Source organism: Dasypus novemcinctus, chromosome 11, assembly GCF_030445035.2.
Source record: "Dasypus novemcinctus isolate mDasNov1 chromosome 11, mDasNov1.1.hap2, whole genome shotgun sequence".
Lineage (NCBI taxonomy): Eukaryota > Metazoa > Chordata > Mammalia > Cingulata > Dasypodidae > Dasypus > Dasypus novemcinctus.
Genome location: NC_080683.1, coordinates 101,413,550 through 101,431,953, shown reverse-complemented (window position 1 = coordinate 101,431,953; position 18,404 = coordinate 101,413,550). Strand labels below are relative to the sequence as shown.

General features: G+C 36.4%; 1 protein-coding gene across 22 annotated transcripts in view; it reads left to right on the top strand.

The window, feature by feature from the left end:
* The window catches only part of TRDN (triadin), a 462,763-nt gene that overhangs the window by 261,514 nt on the left and 182,845 nt on the right, over nucleotides 1-18,404 (top strand). For 16 of the 22 annotated variants that reach the window (XM_058307371.2, XM_058307369.2, XM_058307372.2 and 13 more), the window contains 4 exons: nucleotides 1,525-1,578; nucleotides 9,003-9,032; nucleotides 15,144-15,173; nucleotides 16,043-16,060. In XM_058307371.2, the coding sequence (XP_058163354.1) occupies nucleotides 1,525-1,578; nucleotides 9,003-9,032; nucleotides 15,144-15,173; nucleotides 16,043-16,060 (132 nt within the window). The remainder of the gene's footprint in view (nucleotides 1-1,524; nucleotides 1,579-9,002; nucleotides 9,033-15,143; nucleotides 15,174-16,042; nucleotides 16,061-18,404) is intronic. The other 6 variants (XM_058307382.2, XM_058307381.2, XM_058307375.2 and 3 more) reach the window with 3 other exon arrangements.

Below are 18,404 nucleotides of genomic sequence, written 5' to 3'. Positions count from 1 at the left end.
AATCTCTAAGGAGTAAAACACTTGAGAAGTCTGGGGTTCTTTTGGTGACTCTTGGGAAGGATTTCTCTCATCTTTCATCATTTATTCATTCACCAATTATTTATTAAGTGCCCACTTAAAACCAGTTATATTGGTGTAAGTTTAGTGTGATAGTTTAGAAATATATTAGTTGAGAATTCAATATCTGTGTGATTAATTGGGGCCATCAATTCCAGAAGCTGTACATGTAGTACTAGCATGCTACTTGCCATGGACTTTTCCTCCAGAAAAACATAAATTTAATTACAAAAAGTTCATATGTAGAATGGATTCTGAATTTAATTTAGACAAAAAAGTATTTTTCCTGAAGAAATCAATGTAGTAATAATGGACTTCTTGTATGAGTAAGACAACCTTTCCTTTGTATAATGGCAAAATGATAAATTACCATTCTGATAATTATGGTTATCATACAAATGATTAATAATCTTACTGATTAGAGGTAAAGCCTGAAATTGAACCTCTTTTGTGTGGCCAAAAACCATTGAAATGTTTCTTACAATTCTTTGCCAAAGTAGTCAGATATAACCTTGATATTTTCTAACTCTAACTAAAACTTCAATATTAAGCAAACTGTAATCAACTTTTGATGGAAATTAAATTTAAAAATTAATATATATGTTTATCAGCTACTGTATTTTTGCCTAGATTAGCACCTACACTGTATAGGGACTGAATAAATATTTGATGAATGAGTGAATAAAATTGAATTTCTAAAGCAAATGATCAAATCCTCCTTCCCCATGTTGTTAAATGATAAATTCAATTATTTAAAATGTATTCAAGACCATCATAAGTATGCTTAGTGAAATGTAAAATGAGCTACTGCTATTTTGAAATATTTATGTCCCCATTATTGTTCAAGCTAACTAATTAGATAATACATTTAAATGTTAATCACATAAATTTTTTCCTTTTAAACCTATTTCTTTAAAGAGAAAATTCTGAAGAGAGAGAAAAAAACGCCACACCTATGACAAGAAGGATTCAAACTGAAGTTTGTTCATCTCTCTAACCGTGTGGCCACCATGCAGGTGGTCTAGGGAAGGGCATGTTAGAGTCAAAGGCAGGAGCTTGAAATTAGTCGGACAGGGCTTTATTCTCACAGGAGTCACTCCGTGACCTTCACTGAGCTACTTTCTTTGTGCCTGAATATGTCATCCATCTCAGAAGGCTGATACTACAGAAATGATTTTAAATGATTCTGAGATTTTCAAATTTGTGTGTAAAACAGATGCTAAATATTATTCCATGGTCAGTTAACATGGAGCCAAAATAGTTTTTGGAATCTTTATTTCATGCATGTATTTGGTTCGGTCCTTTTTTTTCATAGTAAAACTAATTCTCAGTAATTCCCTTCATAAATGGTTGTTTCTTAAAATTTCTGAAAGCCAAAGACATTATTTGTGTTATTTTCCTTCTCTTTGTAATATTTTTCTTGGTGAAACAGTACATAATGGTAATTTATTTATTTTTCTTTTTAAGAACCAGGGAAAGTTCCTGAGCCTAAGCAAGGGACTATAAAAATTGCAGCACAAGGTTAGCAATAAAACACTTTTAAAATGCTATTTCTTTTTTCCTCCAGTGAATAGCACTTTATTGACAAGAGTCAAACTGTTTATTGCAAAATAGCACCATCTGCTGGGTTATTACAGAAACATGTTGTTTTATTAAGATAAAAGTATCAAGTTTTCATTTAATAAATGTAGAAAATATGACTGGAGTAATGCCAGATTTACAGAGGAACCCAAGAATTAGCATGTTGGCCTCAAGTTTTGGTCAATGAGTTTTTCTTTTATTTCTAGAGATATGCCATAGATAGATAGGTAAGTGGATAGATAAACAGATAAATAGATGATAGATAGATATATAGGGTATACTAGTTTTTCAGTGTTTTCAGTTATACCAAGCAATTTATTGCTGTCAATTGGAATGCTTTTAAATTAATATTAGTTCATCAGTAAGTATCAAGACTGCATAAATCGGGTTACAGATGTGGCTAAAACCTATTACCCTTTTCTTTTTTTAATGTCCCACCGAAGAAAAATCCATTTTATCACTTCCTCATGGCTTGGAGCATATTACAAAAAGTGGTTTCTTTAAAAGACTTTCAGAAAAATATTTACTCTTTAAGTCATCAGTATGGGGAAAAAGTTACCTATGAAGTTATTTTTTAACCATGATGTCAAATTGCATCCTTTGAGAAAGCTATTCTACACCAATATGCTTAAGTCAACAAGATGGAATATATTGAGTTATGTGTCTATAGTCTCAAACCATGAAGAGTAATTTCATGCAAGTGTAAGAGAAGGATGCAAGTGTTCTGTCTTTGGCATCTATGAAGACGTCCCAGAACACACTTAAACAAAAAGGCTTTTATTATTTCTTTTTTTTTACTTTAACTTCTCTCTTAGTTAGATCACACAATGGGCTACCAACACAAAGTACCAGAAATGGGTTTGCTTTTATATTGGGAAAATTATTAGGGTAAGATCTTACAGTTCCGAGGCTGCAAAAATGTTCAGGTTAAGGCATCATCAGAGGTTCTCTCTCACTTATGGTCGGCTGCTAGCAGATCCTGGAGTCCTACCCCCATGGTGAGCAAAATGATGGGTCTGCCAGTGTCTCTCTGCTTTCTCCTGGAGCTCAGCTGTGGGTGATCAGGCATATGGCTTGTCTCCTTCTCTGGTTCCTCTCTCAGTCTTGAGCTGCTCCATGGGCCCTGCCTCTTGGTGACTTCATGCTTCAGCTTTGGTTGCAAGAGATCCTCGAGTCCTCTTTCACTTGACAGGATCAAAAATAGCAGCTTCCTTTTTTCTGTGTGTCTTCCTCTCTGTGTGTTCTCAGTTTATATAAGACTCTGTGAATGGGCAGTGACCTAACCTGGGTCACAAGCCCAATCAGAAGCCTGAAAGTGATCTAATCAAGTGATATAATCAAGGACCCCTTAATAGAATTTAATGCAATCAAAGGGCCCCATACCCACAGTAATGGATTAGTTCAAGAACAGTCATTTTTTGGGATTCACAAAATTTAAACCGTCCAGCACAATATTGAGCAGTAAAGGTGATCCATTTAGGTGATGGTACATTTGTTTCTGAACAGAAGGCCCTTACAGCAGACTCTTTAGCATGTGGCATGATATATGACTGTATGAACTGCATCTGTCCAAAATGTTTCTGTCATAATTTTCTTGTTGTATTTAATTCAGCTGCATGTAGAATCATACTAAGAAATATTGGTGAAATGGGTTGGCTAAATGCTACTTGGTGCAACCTTGTTTGTCTATAAACAATGTATGTTAGAATGGTTAACATCTATGATACCATATTTTAGGAGTTTTTTTTTTTATCTGGTTGTTCAATAAAATTGATTCTTCTTTTGGGAAATTCTGATAGGGAATATAACAAATATGGGCAGTATTGAGGCAGGGCCAATATTATTAGTGTTTTTTTAAATAAATATTTGAATATTGAGTTTAAAGTGAATTCCTGAAATGACTACCAGTTCAAGGGATTATTGTTCTTAGTAATTGCTCTTATAAGACCCCCCCGCCAGAAACGGACTTGGCCCAGTGGTTAGGGCGTCCGTCTACCACATGGGAGGTCTGCGGTTCAAACCCCGGGTCTCCTTGACCCGTGTGGACCTGGCCCATGCGCAGTGCTGATGTGCGCAAGGAGTGCCCTGCCATGCAGGGGTGTCCCCCATGTAGGGGAGCCCCACACGCAAGGAGTACGCCCCATAAGGAGAGCCGCCCAGCATGAAAGAAAGTGCAGCCTGCCCAGGAATGGTGCCGCACACATGGAGAGCTGACACAGCAAGATGACGCAACGAAAAGAAACACAGATTCCCATGTCGCTGACAACAACAGAAGTGGACAAAGAAGAACATGCAGCAAATAGACACAGAGAGCAGACAACTGGGGCCGGGGCAGGCGCGGGGTGGGGGAAGGGGGTGGGGGGAGGGGGTGCGGGGGAGGAATAAATAAATAAATCTTAAAAAAAAAAGAAGCCTCCCCCCCAAAAAAAGCCCCCCTCCAACACACACACGCTCTCACCCTCAGACCCTTCTATTTTGGCTGAGGCTTTTGAGGGCAGTGCAGTGGATGGAAGAATGATTTATGGCAGGATTTAGTGTTACTTCAGTCTCATATTAGAATAATTCAAGAGGAGGAAATTGAAGATATATTTGTAAACTTGCTTCAAATCTGAGCCTAGGGATGTGCACTTTTTGTTTTAACATTCCAGCCACATTGGGCAAGGCAGCATTAGAATTTATTCTTCTGGAATAAAGGTTTATTGTTGAGTGAATAGTAACCTAAGTTTTCAGTCTTGTAAAAATTATCCTCCTAAGGAAACTAGCTGAAAATGCACAATATACAAGACAAGAGTTAAGTACTGTATACACAATACATGCTCACTAAAATGGCAATAGTGTGCCAAAACAGGAATAAATGTCATATGTGGCTTATGATTCTCCATAGATCTTTTATAGGCACTTTTTATAACACAGAAGGCATAGAATTTAATTACTGCATAGAAAAAATTAATACTTGCTAGTACTTAATGTGGAGATAGAACTTAAATACAATTGGCAATAATGCTATAGTAGAAACTGAAGTTTTTGAAGTATAAAAATTGATAACCATGTTTGTAGTGCAGATGAAGGTTATTGTAAGTATGTTCATTTACTTATTGTAAGTATGTTCCAAGAAAGAACAGAGCCATCATGAAACTTATGATCTCAAAAAATTAATCTATGTGCACTCAATGTTAGTACATTCCCAAAGGAAAAAATATATAAATGTATATATAAATAAATTATATACTACAGAAAGAAGGCAGACATAGAACAGAAACACTGATATACTGGCCCTTGCAGGCTTATTGGAATGTGAAAAACAGGAGCCTGATAACTGAGAATCATGTCTACTCAGTAGACTGATGAATCATCCACCTGCATAAACTGAATATAATCTTTTGAATTTTTGTTGAATAACTTGTTGTTGGATGTACTGAATTAGGTGGCCAAAAGTTATAAAACCATTCTGGGAAGAGATGGACCCTGAAACCCTGGTTGTGATTAGTTTCTGGGAATAGAATCCAGCTTGATGGATGGATCACATGGCTTTCCATTTGACGGTTTAAAAAAGCAACCCCTCTTCAAGAGACTCAGCGCAACAAGCAAAGCTGTTGTCAGTTATGAGGGAATAGGTCAGCCCCATAATGAAACTCTTCTCCCTTGTCATCATAAAGTTGAAAACCGAAAGTATCAAAGAATACAAGCTTGGGAAAGGTGAAATGTGTGTAGGTGCATGCACACCTATACCTAAAAGTACATATCTGCATGTTGCTGCTGTCAGATTGTTTTATAAAAGAGATGTTCCTGCAAACTATTTTGCCAATCTTTGAAGTGATTTAAGTTTCACTCTTTCTTCTCTGCAGGATTTATAACAGATAATGGTTTTCAAAATATTAACATTGACAGCCTTCTCTCTGGCATTTGTCAAGGCCTTAGTGACAAATGACCTTCAGAAGATGGGGGTTAACCATAAACTGAGGAAGCTTGGACTTCAGGACCACTCATTTGCCAGGGCTCCTATTAGGACCCTGAGAAGAGGCACAGCGATTTATGATTTGTTATTTTGCATTGTTTTATTTTGCTTTCCTTTAAAGTTCCCCCATCCTCCACCCTCATCAAGGTCCTCCAGTCTAACATGTAATTTGGAGAAAATTACGTGAAAACAAACCAACCAACAAAGCAAACCACTCTTTTTTAGTATCTAAAAGGCCAATACCATTTGTGGTAGGTTTAATTATGTAGTTTAGGAAAACAAACATCTTTTTAATTGTAATCCATTTCTGTGGGTGTGGACCCATTGTAAATAGGGTCTTTTGAGGATGTTATTTTTCATCAAGCTGTGGCCCAACCAAATGAGCATAGACCTTAATCCCATTACTGAAAACTTTATGAAGAGAAAACGACATAGAGGAGAGGAAGCTGGAAGTTAAACGGACCCAGAAGAGAAAGGATCAGACATTGACATGTGCATTGCCACATTAGAGGAAAGATAAGAAATCCAAGGATTGCTGTCTACTAGCCCCAGATGGCCACAGCCTTTGGGGAGAGAGCATTACCTTACTGATGCCTTGATTTTGGAATTCTTCTGGCCTCAAAACCATGAACCATTAAATTCCTGATTTTTAAGTCAGCCCATCATGTGATATTTGTCTCAGAGTCGAGCAAAATAAGACACCATTTCTCTTCTTTCCCTTATTGTACAAACTCTGAGCAAAATGGGAAAATTCAAGTGATTAACAGAATTAAAATGTATATGTGGGTGAGATTTAAAATTATGAAGTTTTTGTAGGAAATTCTTATTTGCAACATAAAGAACTAACAGCAAACATGTCAGAATTTCTAAGTTAAAAGCAGAATTGCTGAAATTATGATCCCTGGCTTTGTACACTTTCAGGCAAGTTAAATATTCTTTAATTCATATTGGTTTTCATTTTTATTACCATTATCACATAGCAAAATATATTAATTATAAAGGCATTATAAGTATAGATTCCATAAAAATACTAATGCATTTTTATTTTATTTTATTATTATTGTTGTTCTTAGTAATATTAGCATTTTAGTTAAAACTACATAACAAATATTGTGAAGTAGAATTAATTTTGTCACAAATTGACTTTTTTCATAGAAAGTGTTGGATATGTGCCCCCAAAACACATGTTCAGGTCCCAACCTGCAGTCCTTGTGGGTGTGAACCCATTTGTAAAAACATCTTTTGAAGATATTATTAGTTAACTAAATGAAAGAGGACCTTAATCCAGTATGGTTGGCATCAGATGATGCTGCCATGTGCATTGTCATGTGATAAAAAAGCCAAGGAACTACAATGGTTGCCTGGCAGCCGGAGGAACTGATCCTGGGAGAAAGTAAGCCCTCTGGCTTTTTACCATGAGACAATAAATTCCTGTTGTTAGACCCACCCATTATATGGCATTTGTTTAGCAGCTAGGGAACTAATACAAAAAGCAACAGGATATTAATAACATTTGAAAAATAGAGTTTAAAAAAAGCTACCATAGTAAATTAAAATAATACATTTAAATATATTCGCTTTCAAATCATTTCTTCCTGAATTTTAGACCCAATTCTGCTACTTATTCTGTGTGAGCATGTGCAAATCATTTAGTTTCTCTAGGGTTTGGTTTCTTCTCTGGGTTGCATTTCTTATAAGACTGATGTGAAGACCAAATGAGGGGATGCATACATACGTGCTTTTGAAAATTTACACACAGAGTAAACAGATACCCATCATAGTCCTGGGTATTGGCCCTAATTGACCCCCATAGCTCTAATTCACTCAGGTGGGATTACCTAAAGGAAGAAGCAGTATCTCAGATTGAATTTATATGGAGCTCAAGATTTCTCTGAATGGGTTTGTCCCCAGAATGAACTTTATACAGACCCAGGAGCCATCTGTCTTGGAACAAATCCTAATTCTTTGAGCACCTTTCCCAAATGTTTCCAATGATACAAAAACAAACAAACAAACAAAAGCTATACCCTGGCTTCAAATTTTGACTCATGATCCAGTTGAGAGGTAGATGGATCCCACAACAGTGGAAGTCAGTATTCAAATGCGTTTAAAGTGTCCTACATAAATGATGATATAAATTTTCTAAAAGGAGGGTAGGACATTCATTCCCACTAACTGAAGTGGGATATTTTATACTCCATTACTCTATTATAAATGTAGCCTGCATATTAGCATATAATTCCTCAGTAGTTAGATACAGATAATTTATGGACTATCACTTGCATTTTTGCCTGGATACAGTCATGTTTTATGTTTTAATGTCCTTCTAGAAGTGATTTTTGTCTTCTTAGATATAATAATTTAACACATGTTTTAGTTTGCCAAGGATTGCCAATGGAAAGTAGCAGAAATTTGTGGCTTTTATAAGGGGGGTTTATTTGAGGTAAAAATTTACAGTTCTGAGTCCATGAAAAGTCCAAACTGAGGCACAATCAGAGATGCTTTTGCACCAAAGTCAGCTACATTGATCCTGGTGTGTTGTCCTGTGGTGAAGCAAAATGGCCGCCACCCTCTGCCCTGGTTTCAGCCTTCCCATCCAGGCTCACCCTTACCTCTTGAGCTACTCTGTGCAGCCTCTTTGGCCTTTGGGCATAAGTGATCCTGTAATCCTTTCTGTCCTGGCAGAAGGCTTGTTTCTTTCTGGGCATCCTATATTAGTCTGAGCTATTTTGTTGTTACCCCAAGTTTCAGCTGTTAGCGCACAGGCAAGTGACTCATCTTTCTCTGGGGCCTCAGCTGTTTGAGGGTCTTCTTTCTGTCACGTGGCAGGATCAAAAATATGCAGATCTCTCTCTTCCTGTATCTGTCTGAGTCTTTCTCTGTGTAGATCAGACCCAGTAAGGGGGTGGAGACTCAATTTGAGTTGTTCCTCACTGATGTAGCTCAATCAAAAGCCCTAAACTGATCCTCTCAAGTAATCTAATCAAAGGTCCCTCAGCTGAATTTAATGCAAAGGATATCACACACAGAGGAATAGATTAGTTTACAAACATAATCTTTCTCTTTTTGAGGTGTATAAGATAACCTCAAACTTCCACAGCACCTAACATGGACTTATACTGAACTCATATTTAATAAAGTTTGGCTTCTTGTCTAATATCACAATATATAATTAGTGTTTTGTTTGTTTTTTTTTTGCTATATGATTAGGTTTGGGCTTAAAAAATGTTCTTATGGAATAATATCAATTTATATTCTATTATCTATTTGGTAGGTTAATTAGTGGATGGCTCTCCTCTGAATTTATGAACACATGTAATACAATCTCATGTTCTGAGGACTGAACTACTCTGAGGAATAGTCATTTAATATGTTTTAACACATCTTTGTTATTTTCCCCTTATTTCAGATGCAGCTAAAAAGGATGAAAAGAAGGAAGGTATGTCTTTTGTAAAATCCACTTGTGAAAACAATTTATCAATAGTCAGAATTGTTTTCCACAACTTTTTATTATTTTTTATTTATTTTTTATTTTTTATTGATTTTGTAAAAATATTACATTAAAAAAATATGAGGTCCCATTCAACCCTACCACTCCCACCCCATCACTCCCCCCCCCAGCAACCCTCACTCCCATCATCATGACTCATCCATTGCACCTGGTAAGTACATCTCTGGGCATCTCTGCACCCCATGGTCAATGGTCTACATCATGTCCCATACTCTCCCCCATTCCATCCAGTGGGCCCTGGGAGGATTTACAATGTCCGGTGATTGCCCCTGAAGCACCATCCAGGGCAACTCTAAGTCCCAAAGGCGCCTCCACCTCTCATCTCTTCCTGCCATTCCCCATACCCATCAGCCACCATGTCCACTTTTCCCACTCCAATGCCACCTTTTCTCTGTGGACCTTGGATTGGTTGTGTCCGTTGCACCTCTCTGTCAAGAGGAGGCTCAGATTCCACATGGATACTGGATGCAATCCTCTTGCTTTCAGTTGTAGGCCCTCTAGACTCCATGGTGTGGTGGTTGTCCTTTTTCAACTCCATCTTAGCTGAGTGAGGTGAGTCCAATAAATCAGATTGTAGGAGCTGAAGTCTGTTGGGGCTCAGGGCCTGGCTATCATATTGTCAGTCCAGAGATTCAAATCCCCTAAATATATCTTAAACCCCAACACTAAGTATAATTCCAGTAAAGTAGCATGAAAGTCTTGTGCAAAGAGATCCCATCTGAGTCCAGCTCCATCAGGCAGAAACACCGGCTCCAAAGAAGGGCCATCTGCCATGGCAGTAAACCCCATCTGCCATGACCATAGAACCCGTGGGTCTCTTTAGCCCTCAAAGGAACGAATACCTGGGGTTGTATCTACTTTATCTGTTTTTATTATAGTAATACAGATTGTAGCAATGTATAATGTAGTAACATATATACAACACAAACCCTATTGTCCCCATAGATCTCTGACACTAACAAGTAACTCATGTTATTTTGCTCTATTAGACTACAAATAAGTATCCCTTCATCAGGATGTGCTACTGTGTGGAATAAAATATTCCCCATATTTCTGTGTGGAGAGATGTTTCTTTTGTGAACTCTGACAGCACTTGGACAGGATCTCTAAATTCCAATACTACTGATCACTCTTATTTTCTCATAAAAAAAGCATTGAATAGAAGAAATGATTTCTTACTTTGAAAATGACAGTTCTATTTTAATTAGTGTTCATGTGATTTGAGAAAAATTAAGGAAACCTATGTTTTACATTCATTTAATGTTGTCAGAATTCCACGTAATCATGTTAGCTTGGGAGTTACATTCTGCTTCTTTAGACAGGAAACTGAAAGTCAATAAATATGAGAGGGTAAAAATACTTTAGTGCGTTATTATTTCGTTTAGGGAGAGCCAAATCCTGGTATAATAATAAAGGTAGTTATGTCACTTTAATGTATTTATCAAGAGATGGAAATCAGTACAAAGTACATACATAAATTCACATATTAGATCTTTTTAGTATTTTAGAAATTATGTAATTTATATGACCAGTGATAGGATGAGTATATAGAGATATTACAAGAATAAGACAGTAAGTTCCTGTCACAGTCTCTGACAGCCCATCACTCCTTCTTAGTAAATTTATCATTAGATTTAGATAAAGGAATAATATGAATTTTATTTTTCCACTCATTGACATTCAAACCAAAGTATTATAAGAATTTTGGTTATATGAAACAGAAATTAAATTATAATTGCACAGTTTTAAGATTCATATGTTTTCCCCCTATTGCCACATTCCCTTTGTTCTTTTGTTCCATTTTTCCTGGCTGATGTTCCTCATTTCATTTTGTTCTATTTTTTGAAATTGTGCTCACTGAAATTCAAGTGATCCAATGCCATGACCCACTCTAAAACTTGTAAAACTTATACATTGACTATTAGCAATTTTGAAATTGCTGATTATGATATTGAAGCAAAAAGATAGCTATCTAAAATGGTTTCATCGTTCCCAATTTCCAGAAGACGAGTAGATGTGGTATCCAACTTATAACCTAGGCAACCATATGATTTTATGATTCATGAGTTTCTGATTTGTCAATCAGGGCAGAAAAGTAAAGAGATATAAATTTGTTTCTTATTTTCCATGAGATCAATAAAAATCATCTATATATTTTTAATAGGCATAGGAAGCATATGCTATCTCAAATGAGGTAAATTTAAGACAAATCACCAATGGGCACCCAATTTGGATTTTCATTCCTTTATTTTATGCATAACTTATTTCTACACACATCCAAACTTTTTCAGGCATAATTCAGATACTAAATGTTGATAACTTTACTGGAGAAAAAGAAAGCATTAATTAGAATTCCCTTGACAAGTTCTTTCTTTTTTTGGTCAAGTTTAAAATACAGAAACAGAAGTATGTTCCGGTCTTCCTTCTTATGAAAGATGATCTGTGTATCAGGGTACAAAGGGCTTCTTGTGTTAGTGGACTCTGAAGATCCGCTCTTCAAATTTTGATACAGGGAAGTGTATTTGGCTCAACAGATAGAGAGTTCAGCTACCACATGGGAGGTCCAGGGTTCAAACCCAGGGCCTCCTGACCCATGTGATGAGCTGGCCCATGCATAGTGCTGATGTACACAAGGAGTGTTGTGCCACGGAGGGGTGTCCCCCACGTAGGGGTGCCCCACATGCAAGGAATGTGCCCCATAAGGAGAGCTGCCCAGCGCAAAAAAAGGTGCAGCCTTCCCAGGAGTGGCGCCGCACACACGGAGAGCTGATGCAGCAAGATGATGCAACAAAAAGAGGCACAGATTCCCAGTGCCACTGACAAGAATACAGATGGACACAGAACACACAGAGAATGGACACAGAGAACAGACAATGCGGGGCGGGGGGGGGGGGGGGGAAGGGGGAGAAATACATAAAAAATAAATCTTAAAAAAAAAAAAGGTTTGATGTAAGCATCTCAGGATATCCCATCATCTCTCCTCCAGGGATGTTATCAAGGATGCCTATAGCTTGGCTCCACTGAGCTTTGCCCATCAATCTTATTCTTCTTGGGTGTGCCAGCCTTAGAGCAATCATATCCCAGATTAAGTAGAGTAACTTCTTTGAATAAACCATTCAACTGTGGTCCTACTTTGACTACCCTCTTTCTACTGAAACGCTCCCTGTATGCTACTCTCTCCTCCCACTTACCCTTTATTCGTGATCTATTAGCACATATTCTCTCATTTCCTATGAGCTTCTCAAAGCCAAAGTCCCAATCAAATTATATTTTTTCTCTATAAAATGTATTAATTTTCTTATTTCCTCTTATATAATTTTCTTACTATCCCTCTAGGCATCAAGATTGCACATTGGTGTAGCTTCAATCTCTCCTTTCTCTTTGTCTCCAACTTTTATTCCTCCAGAAATTTTAATTTGACTGAACTCTTTGGTTAAATCCAATCTAAAATAATTAGGAAGCCTAATCTTCACTCAGCCTCCAGTCTTCATTTTGTGACCTTCCATTGTCTTTGTTGACCTCATGTTGGTCTTAATAACTGCTCACATAAACTAGTGGATGGATTTCCAAACACAGAGATTCTCGAAATATGGCCAAGAAATCCAGGAAGTCCCTCAGTCCCTTTCAGGGCCCTGCCAGGTCAAAATTATTTTCATAGAAATATAAAGTCATTATTTACCTTTTTGACTCATTCTTTCATTTTTTGACTCATTCTGTAATTTTTAGAGGCTATATGACATATGATAATGCAACAGATGGAATATCTAAACAGATATGTGAATCCAACTATCTTCTAATTAAGCCAGATATTAATGAGATTCACAAAAATCTGAAACAAAGTCACTCATCTCCCAATTTTTTGTTTGTTTTAAAAACTGTATTTGTAAAAAAAAATGTGTTAATATGTAGCAGGTTTATTAATTTTAAGGAATAAATAAATACATATGTTTTATCTTAAATTTTAAAAATCAAAATCATCAATAGAGAGAGCTCACATAACTAAAAGGTGTTTGGAGTCTCCAATAATTTTTAACAGTTCAAAGACACCATGAGATGACGATGTAGAGAACTTCTGACCTAAGTTAATTGTCGTGCCTATAATAATTACTTTTTCCAAAATATCCAACTGACTTAATAAAACTTTTCATGTCATTATCTGTTTAAAATATTCAATGGCTTCATACTGACCACAGAATATAGCCCACAGTGTTTACAGATTCTGTTTTGACTTACCTTTCCTGACCTGTGGGGGTCAAGCACCCCACAAGGGACGTTCAAGACCAAGGCCTGACAAATTCACCCAGTAAAGATACAAATGCTTCTTAATATTAAACAATTTATTACTTACATAAATAACAACAGTAGGAGTAGGCAAAGCTACCACACTTCCTGATCTTTGTCCTGCACACCAAAAACTATGACACCCAAAAAGAAGAGGTCAAACGACAATGCCATGTAAGTTAGGGGTCATGTCACTGCTGAGGAACCAATTCTAGACTGCAGTTAAGTCTTCTCTATTCTGAGTGGTGCCAGGCGGGAGGCCTCATACTTATCAGCCCCCAGGAGAAACAGTCTCATGACAGCCTTTCCAGGGGAGATAGTGGGCAGAGTGGGGGATGGGATCATAATGCCTTGTGCCAAGATCAGATTAGCTGTGGTGCAAATATTGGCCTGTGTGACCGATGATGATAGGTGCAAGTCACCAGAACACCATGCGTGAGCCATCACCTTATACCTCCCACCCACTTTCTTCCTTTATGTATCATATACTTCATCTATACTAAGCCACTCCGTAGTTTATATATACACTGTGCCATTTTTCCTTTGTCCCTTCTTTTATCTTAACAGAGGTTCCCTTTTCCCTTTTTCTTTTTCTCCAATGAATATTTTTTTTAAGGGTTCAGGATAAATTATTCCTCCAAGAAGTCTTCCTGATCCTCTCAATTAAAAATAGTTTGTCCCTCATTTATAATTTCTCCTCAAGCTTCATCTGAATTTCCCTATTACAACTTATTTTTGCCACCTTGTACTTTTATTATTTGTATTTTCTACTTTAATTGACTTTAAGGCTTTTGTCAAAAGGGACGGAGACCACTTCACTTTTATTCCGTACAAAGCCTAACACGTTTCCTCAGTTTGCACATTGTTCAATAAATATTTATTCACTGAATGAATTAGTAATATCTATGATGCCTAAGTTAAATATAATATTCACAGGAAGTATTAATAAACCCCATTTTGCTACATTTCAGACAAGGAAAGATTCTTTATTACTGCAAGTTATAGTTGAATGAGCTTATTATATCTGGGGATGTCATAGTTGCCTATTGACTCTTTTCTCTTAGATGTGTATGGATCACCAGCTGCTACTTGGGTTGCACCAACATGTCTTTGTAGATATTGTTTATCTAACCTAGACTTAAGTGATGAGCTTCTAGGGTTTGGAAAGACTGTGAGCTTTCCAGACCAGATTATCTTCTAAAGGATAGAGTTCCATAGCAAATTAACCATAGGTGAATTATCATTTGCTATAATGAGCAAATAGAGTCAAATGTATGTGAAGATTAGTCCCAAGTTCTAAGGCCTTCAGAATTGAAATGTGATGAAGAATCATACTGAGAAACAAAGCAAAATATCACCTGGTAATGTAATTGAGCAAAGATATCAATTGGGCAGGTTCCACAAAAAAGGTAGGGTACAACATTACTTGCATTAGTAGACTACAGGAGAGTTAATTTTTCCATTTTAAGAAATTGGCATTTCACTTCCCTCTGGCATCATTTGGGAACATAATAGACCATACCTGTAGATTTTAAAAATATTGTTTCTATATTTTATACTTCAAAAAGTTTCATACTTCCTGCTTTACTCTACTATTCACCCTCTAAGAATAATTCCTCCTTAAGTCCCATATTCTGGAAATATGTCATGCATTCAATCTATTTTGCTGAAAATTATTTTAGTATTTATGGGCATTTTGTTAGGTTAATGTCTCTGTTTCATCATATTTGTTTTAAGAATTTATCTTTGTGTTTTCAGATTCCAAGAAAACCAAAAAGCCCACAGAAGGTACTGAAAGTGCTTCCTCTTTCTTTCTTATATTTGATGAATTTCAAAATAGCATTCTTTCTTATTAAAGGATTAATAGAACAGAAAAAAGGCTATATAAAGGAGAGAGATAAAATTATTGAGAGAGAGAATCGAATCATTTCTAACTTATTACTGCTATGAGATATATGTGGCAGTAATAAAAAACAAATACTGACTATATTTACCTTTCACATGAATTGTTTTCAAAGAAATGTTAACTCAACAAAATATACAGTATTCAATATCAAGTATTTACTTTACTAGAAAGCATAAATCCAATTACTTTTGTGTACACCACCATCAATTAGGACCAGATTTGTCCCTTTAAATCTTAAATAGAAAGAACCATAGTTCGTTTGGCAGGTGTACTTGTGTCTTCAGCACCTGTTCGTATGTGTTTATTTGTAAATTTTAAAATGTGGAGACAGTGGCCACTGAAGTTGCTGAAAGGCAGGGAGAGAGAAAAAGATGTAATATGGGGACATTTTCAGGACTTGGAATGGTCCTGAATGACATTGCAAAGACAGATACAGGACATTATATATCCTGCCATAACCTACAGAATAGAGGGAGAGTGTAAACTACAATGTAAACTATAATCCATGCTTAGTGGCAATGCTCCAAAACATGTTCATCAGTTGCAAAGCGTGTACCACACTAATGAAAGAAGTTGTTAATGTGGGAAAATTGGGAGGTGTGCGGAGTGGGGCATATGAGAATCCCCTATACTTTTTTATGTAACATTTTATGTAATCTATGTATCTTTTAAAAGTAAATTAAAAATTTATTTTTAAAAAAAGGTACCAAAATTGGGGGCAATGATTTTCTGTTCATATTTCTTTCGACAGAACAAATCAAGGGAAAAAGTAAGGAAATGCATGTGATGTATAATTGTGTATATTTTTTCTCTACTACTATTATTATTGGCCTGCTGGTGTATTTTATATTTGTAGTTTTGAATCTGCCTTCTCTATGCTTTATGCATGTAAAGGCCATTTGTTTTTCATTGTCAGAATGAAAGCATAAACAACTTGGGGGGCTGGAATGAATGAATGCAGTCTTTGGACTGAAAAGCATGGCATCAGTCTTCGATACCTTTGCTCAAAGTCATGCAATTAGCCAATAGGTATACCCAGTCTCATAATGGAACTATTAGCTAGAAAAAGATAGAACCATTAACTAAAGCTTTTTTTTAATCCTCAAGCTTGCTTCATTCATTTGAAGAGTGGTCTTTATCATTTACCACACATTTTTAACTCAGTATTCTTAGTTCCTATTTTGCTTCTATTTTTATCAATTCCACAACTTAAAAGGTTGTTTTATTTTCTCCTGTTTAAAAATAAACCATGTTGGGGGAAGCAAGATGAAGGGTACATAGGACCTTCTTTTTTTTTTTTTAAAGATTTATTTATTTATTTATTTCCCCCCCCCTCCCCCGGTTGTCTGTTTGTTGTCTGTTTGCTGCGTCTTGTTTCTTTGTCCGCTTCTGTTGTCGTCAGCAGCACGGGAAGTGTTGGCGGCCCCTGGGCAGGCTGCACTTCCTTTCGCGCTGGGCGGCTCTCCTTAAGGGGTGCACTCCTTGCGCGTGGGGCTCCCCTACGTGGGGGACACCTCTGCGTGGCAGGGCACTCCTTGCGCGCATCAGCACTGCGCATGGGCCGGGTCCACACAGGTCAAGGAGGCCCGGGGTTTGAACCGTGGGCCTCCCATGTGGTAGACGGACGCCCTAACCACCGGGCCAAGTCCGTTTCCCATATAGGGCCTTCTTATACGTTTATTTTGCAAGCTCCTGTGATTCTATGGTTTTTTCAAAAATTTTTTAAAAAGTAAAAAGAAACAAACCCTCAAAAGTCAATCATGGGCATGATTTATGGAAGGTGGTATAGAATTAAAGGAGAAATTAATTTATCTTTACAAAGGAAAATTCAACAATTATAACATGAACTATCCCAATAAAATTAATGTTCTTGACAACCTTTTCATACATGTTGTTACAAGTGAGCACAGATGCTTTTCTGCTTATATGATGGCTCTCTGTCAAGATTACAAGGCCCACATTTTAACGTTGAAATCCCAGATATAGCTTGTGTTCAATTTTGCTGCTTCCCAAAATCTGCTTCTAGTATTTTTTGACTGTTATCACTTTACAAATTTCTTAGAAATGTTTTCATAATTTGTGCTTCAGTTCAGCAATAAATTAACCATATGTTTAATTTTACTAAGTTTTCAAATAACTTTTGGTAATGTTCTTACTGTGTTTAATTGTAGCTGAGCTTCACCTAAGCTTCTTCCTTATAACCTGGAACACTTAGGCAATTTGTATTGTTTGTTTTGTTGCCTGCATGTTGTCTTGGGAGTGGGTATACTGATCCTTTTACCTACTTGACTCCAAGCCTGACAGGCATAATTGTACACCAGAGACTGGTGAGATGACCAGAGAAGATTCTATGATACTCTACATTTCTAAAGATTTAAAAATCCCTCCAATTGTTTTTCTTATAAAAGTCAGATAATAATGTGTCTATATTAAAGTATTTATTGAAAATCCTTTAAATTAATTGGACAAGCATATCAAGGCAAAATAAAAAAGATTAGAAATGTAGATAATATCAATATATATAAAATTAGTGGTTATTATAATGTAACGGTCAGTTTAACCTTGAGGACAAAACAATATTATTATCTCTTACAATATTGACAAAATAGGATATTAAGGACTCCAAAAGGAGCATTTGTGCTAAAAACAAGGGAAGCATGTTTTGCTTCCCCCTGAAACTTCCTAGTCCATTTTAATATCTTAAATCTGCCTCAGTAAAGCCTATGTCTTAGCTGACTAAATACCTCCTTAATATAAGATGATTTCACCCTAGAAGAGGTAGACCCTATGAAATCTATCTCCATCTTTCTGAAAATTATTTTAAAACAACTTCAATAGTTACCGTTTGTACTCATTTTTTTAATACCAGTTTTTTTTCCATATGGATTTAATGATAACAAATTTAAAGTTTTTACTACCTTATGGGCCCTATTTTATTTTTTCTGATTTGTTATTCATGAATAATTTGAATTATCCTAAGGAATTCTGGGGTTTAATAATCAAAATATTTTCATGCTCTTTGCAAATGAACTCCCGGGAGAAAGAGAAAGAAAGAATTGTTTTACTTCTACAATTTTAGTCTTTTCATGGCAGTTACTCTTATTTTCTGCAGT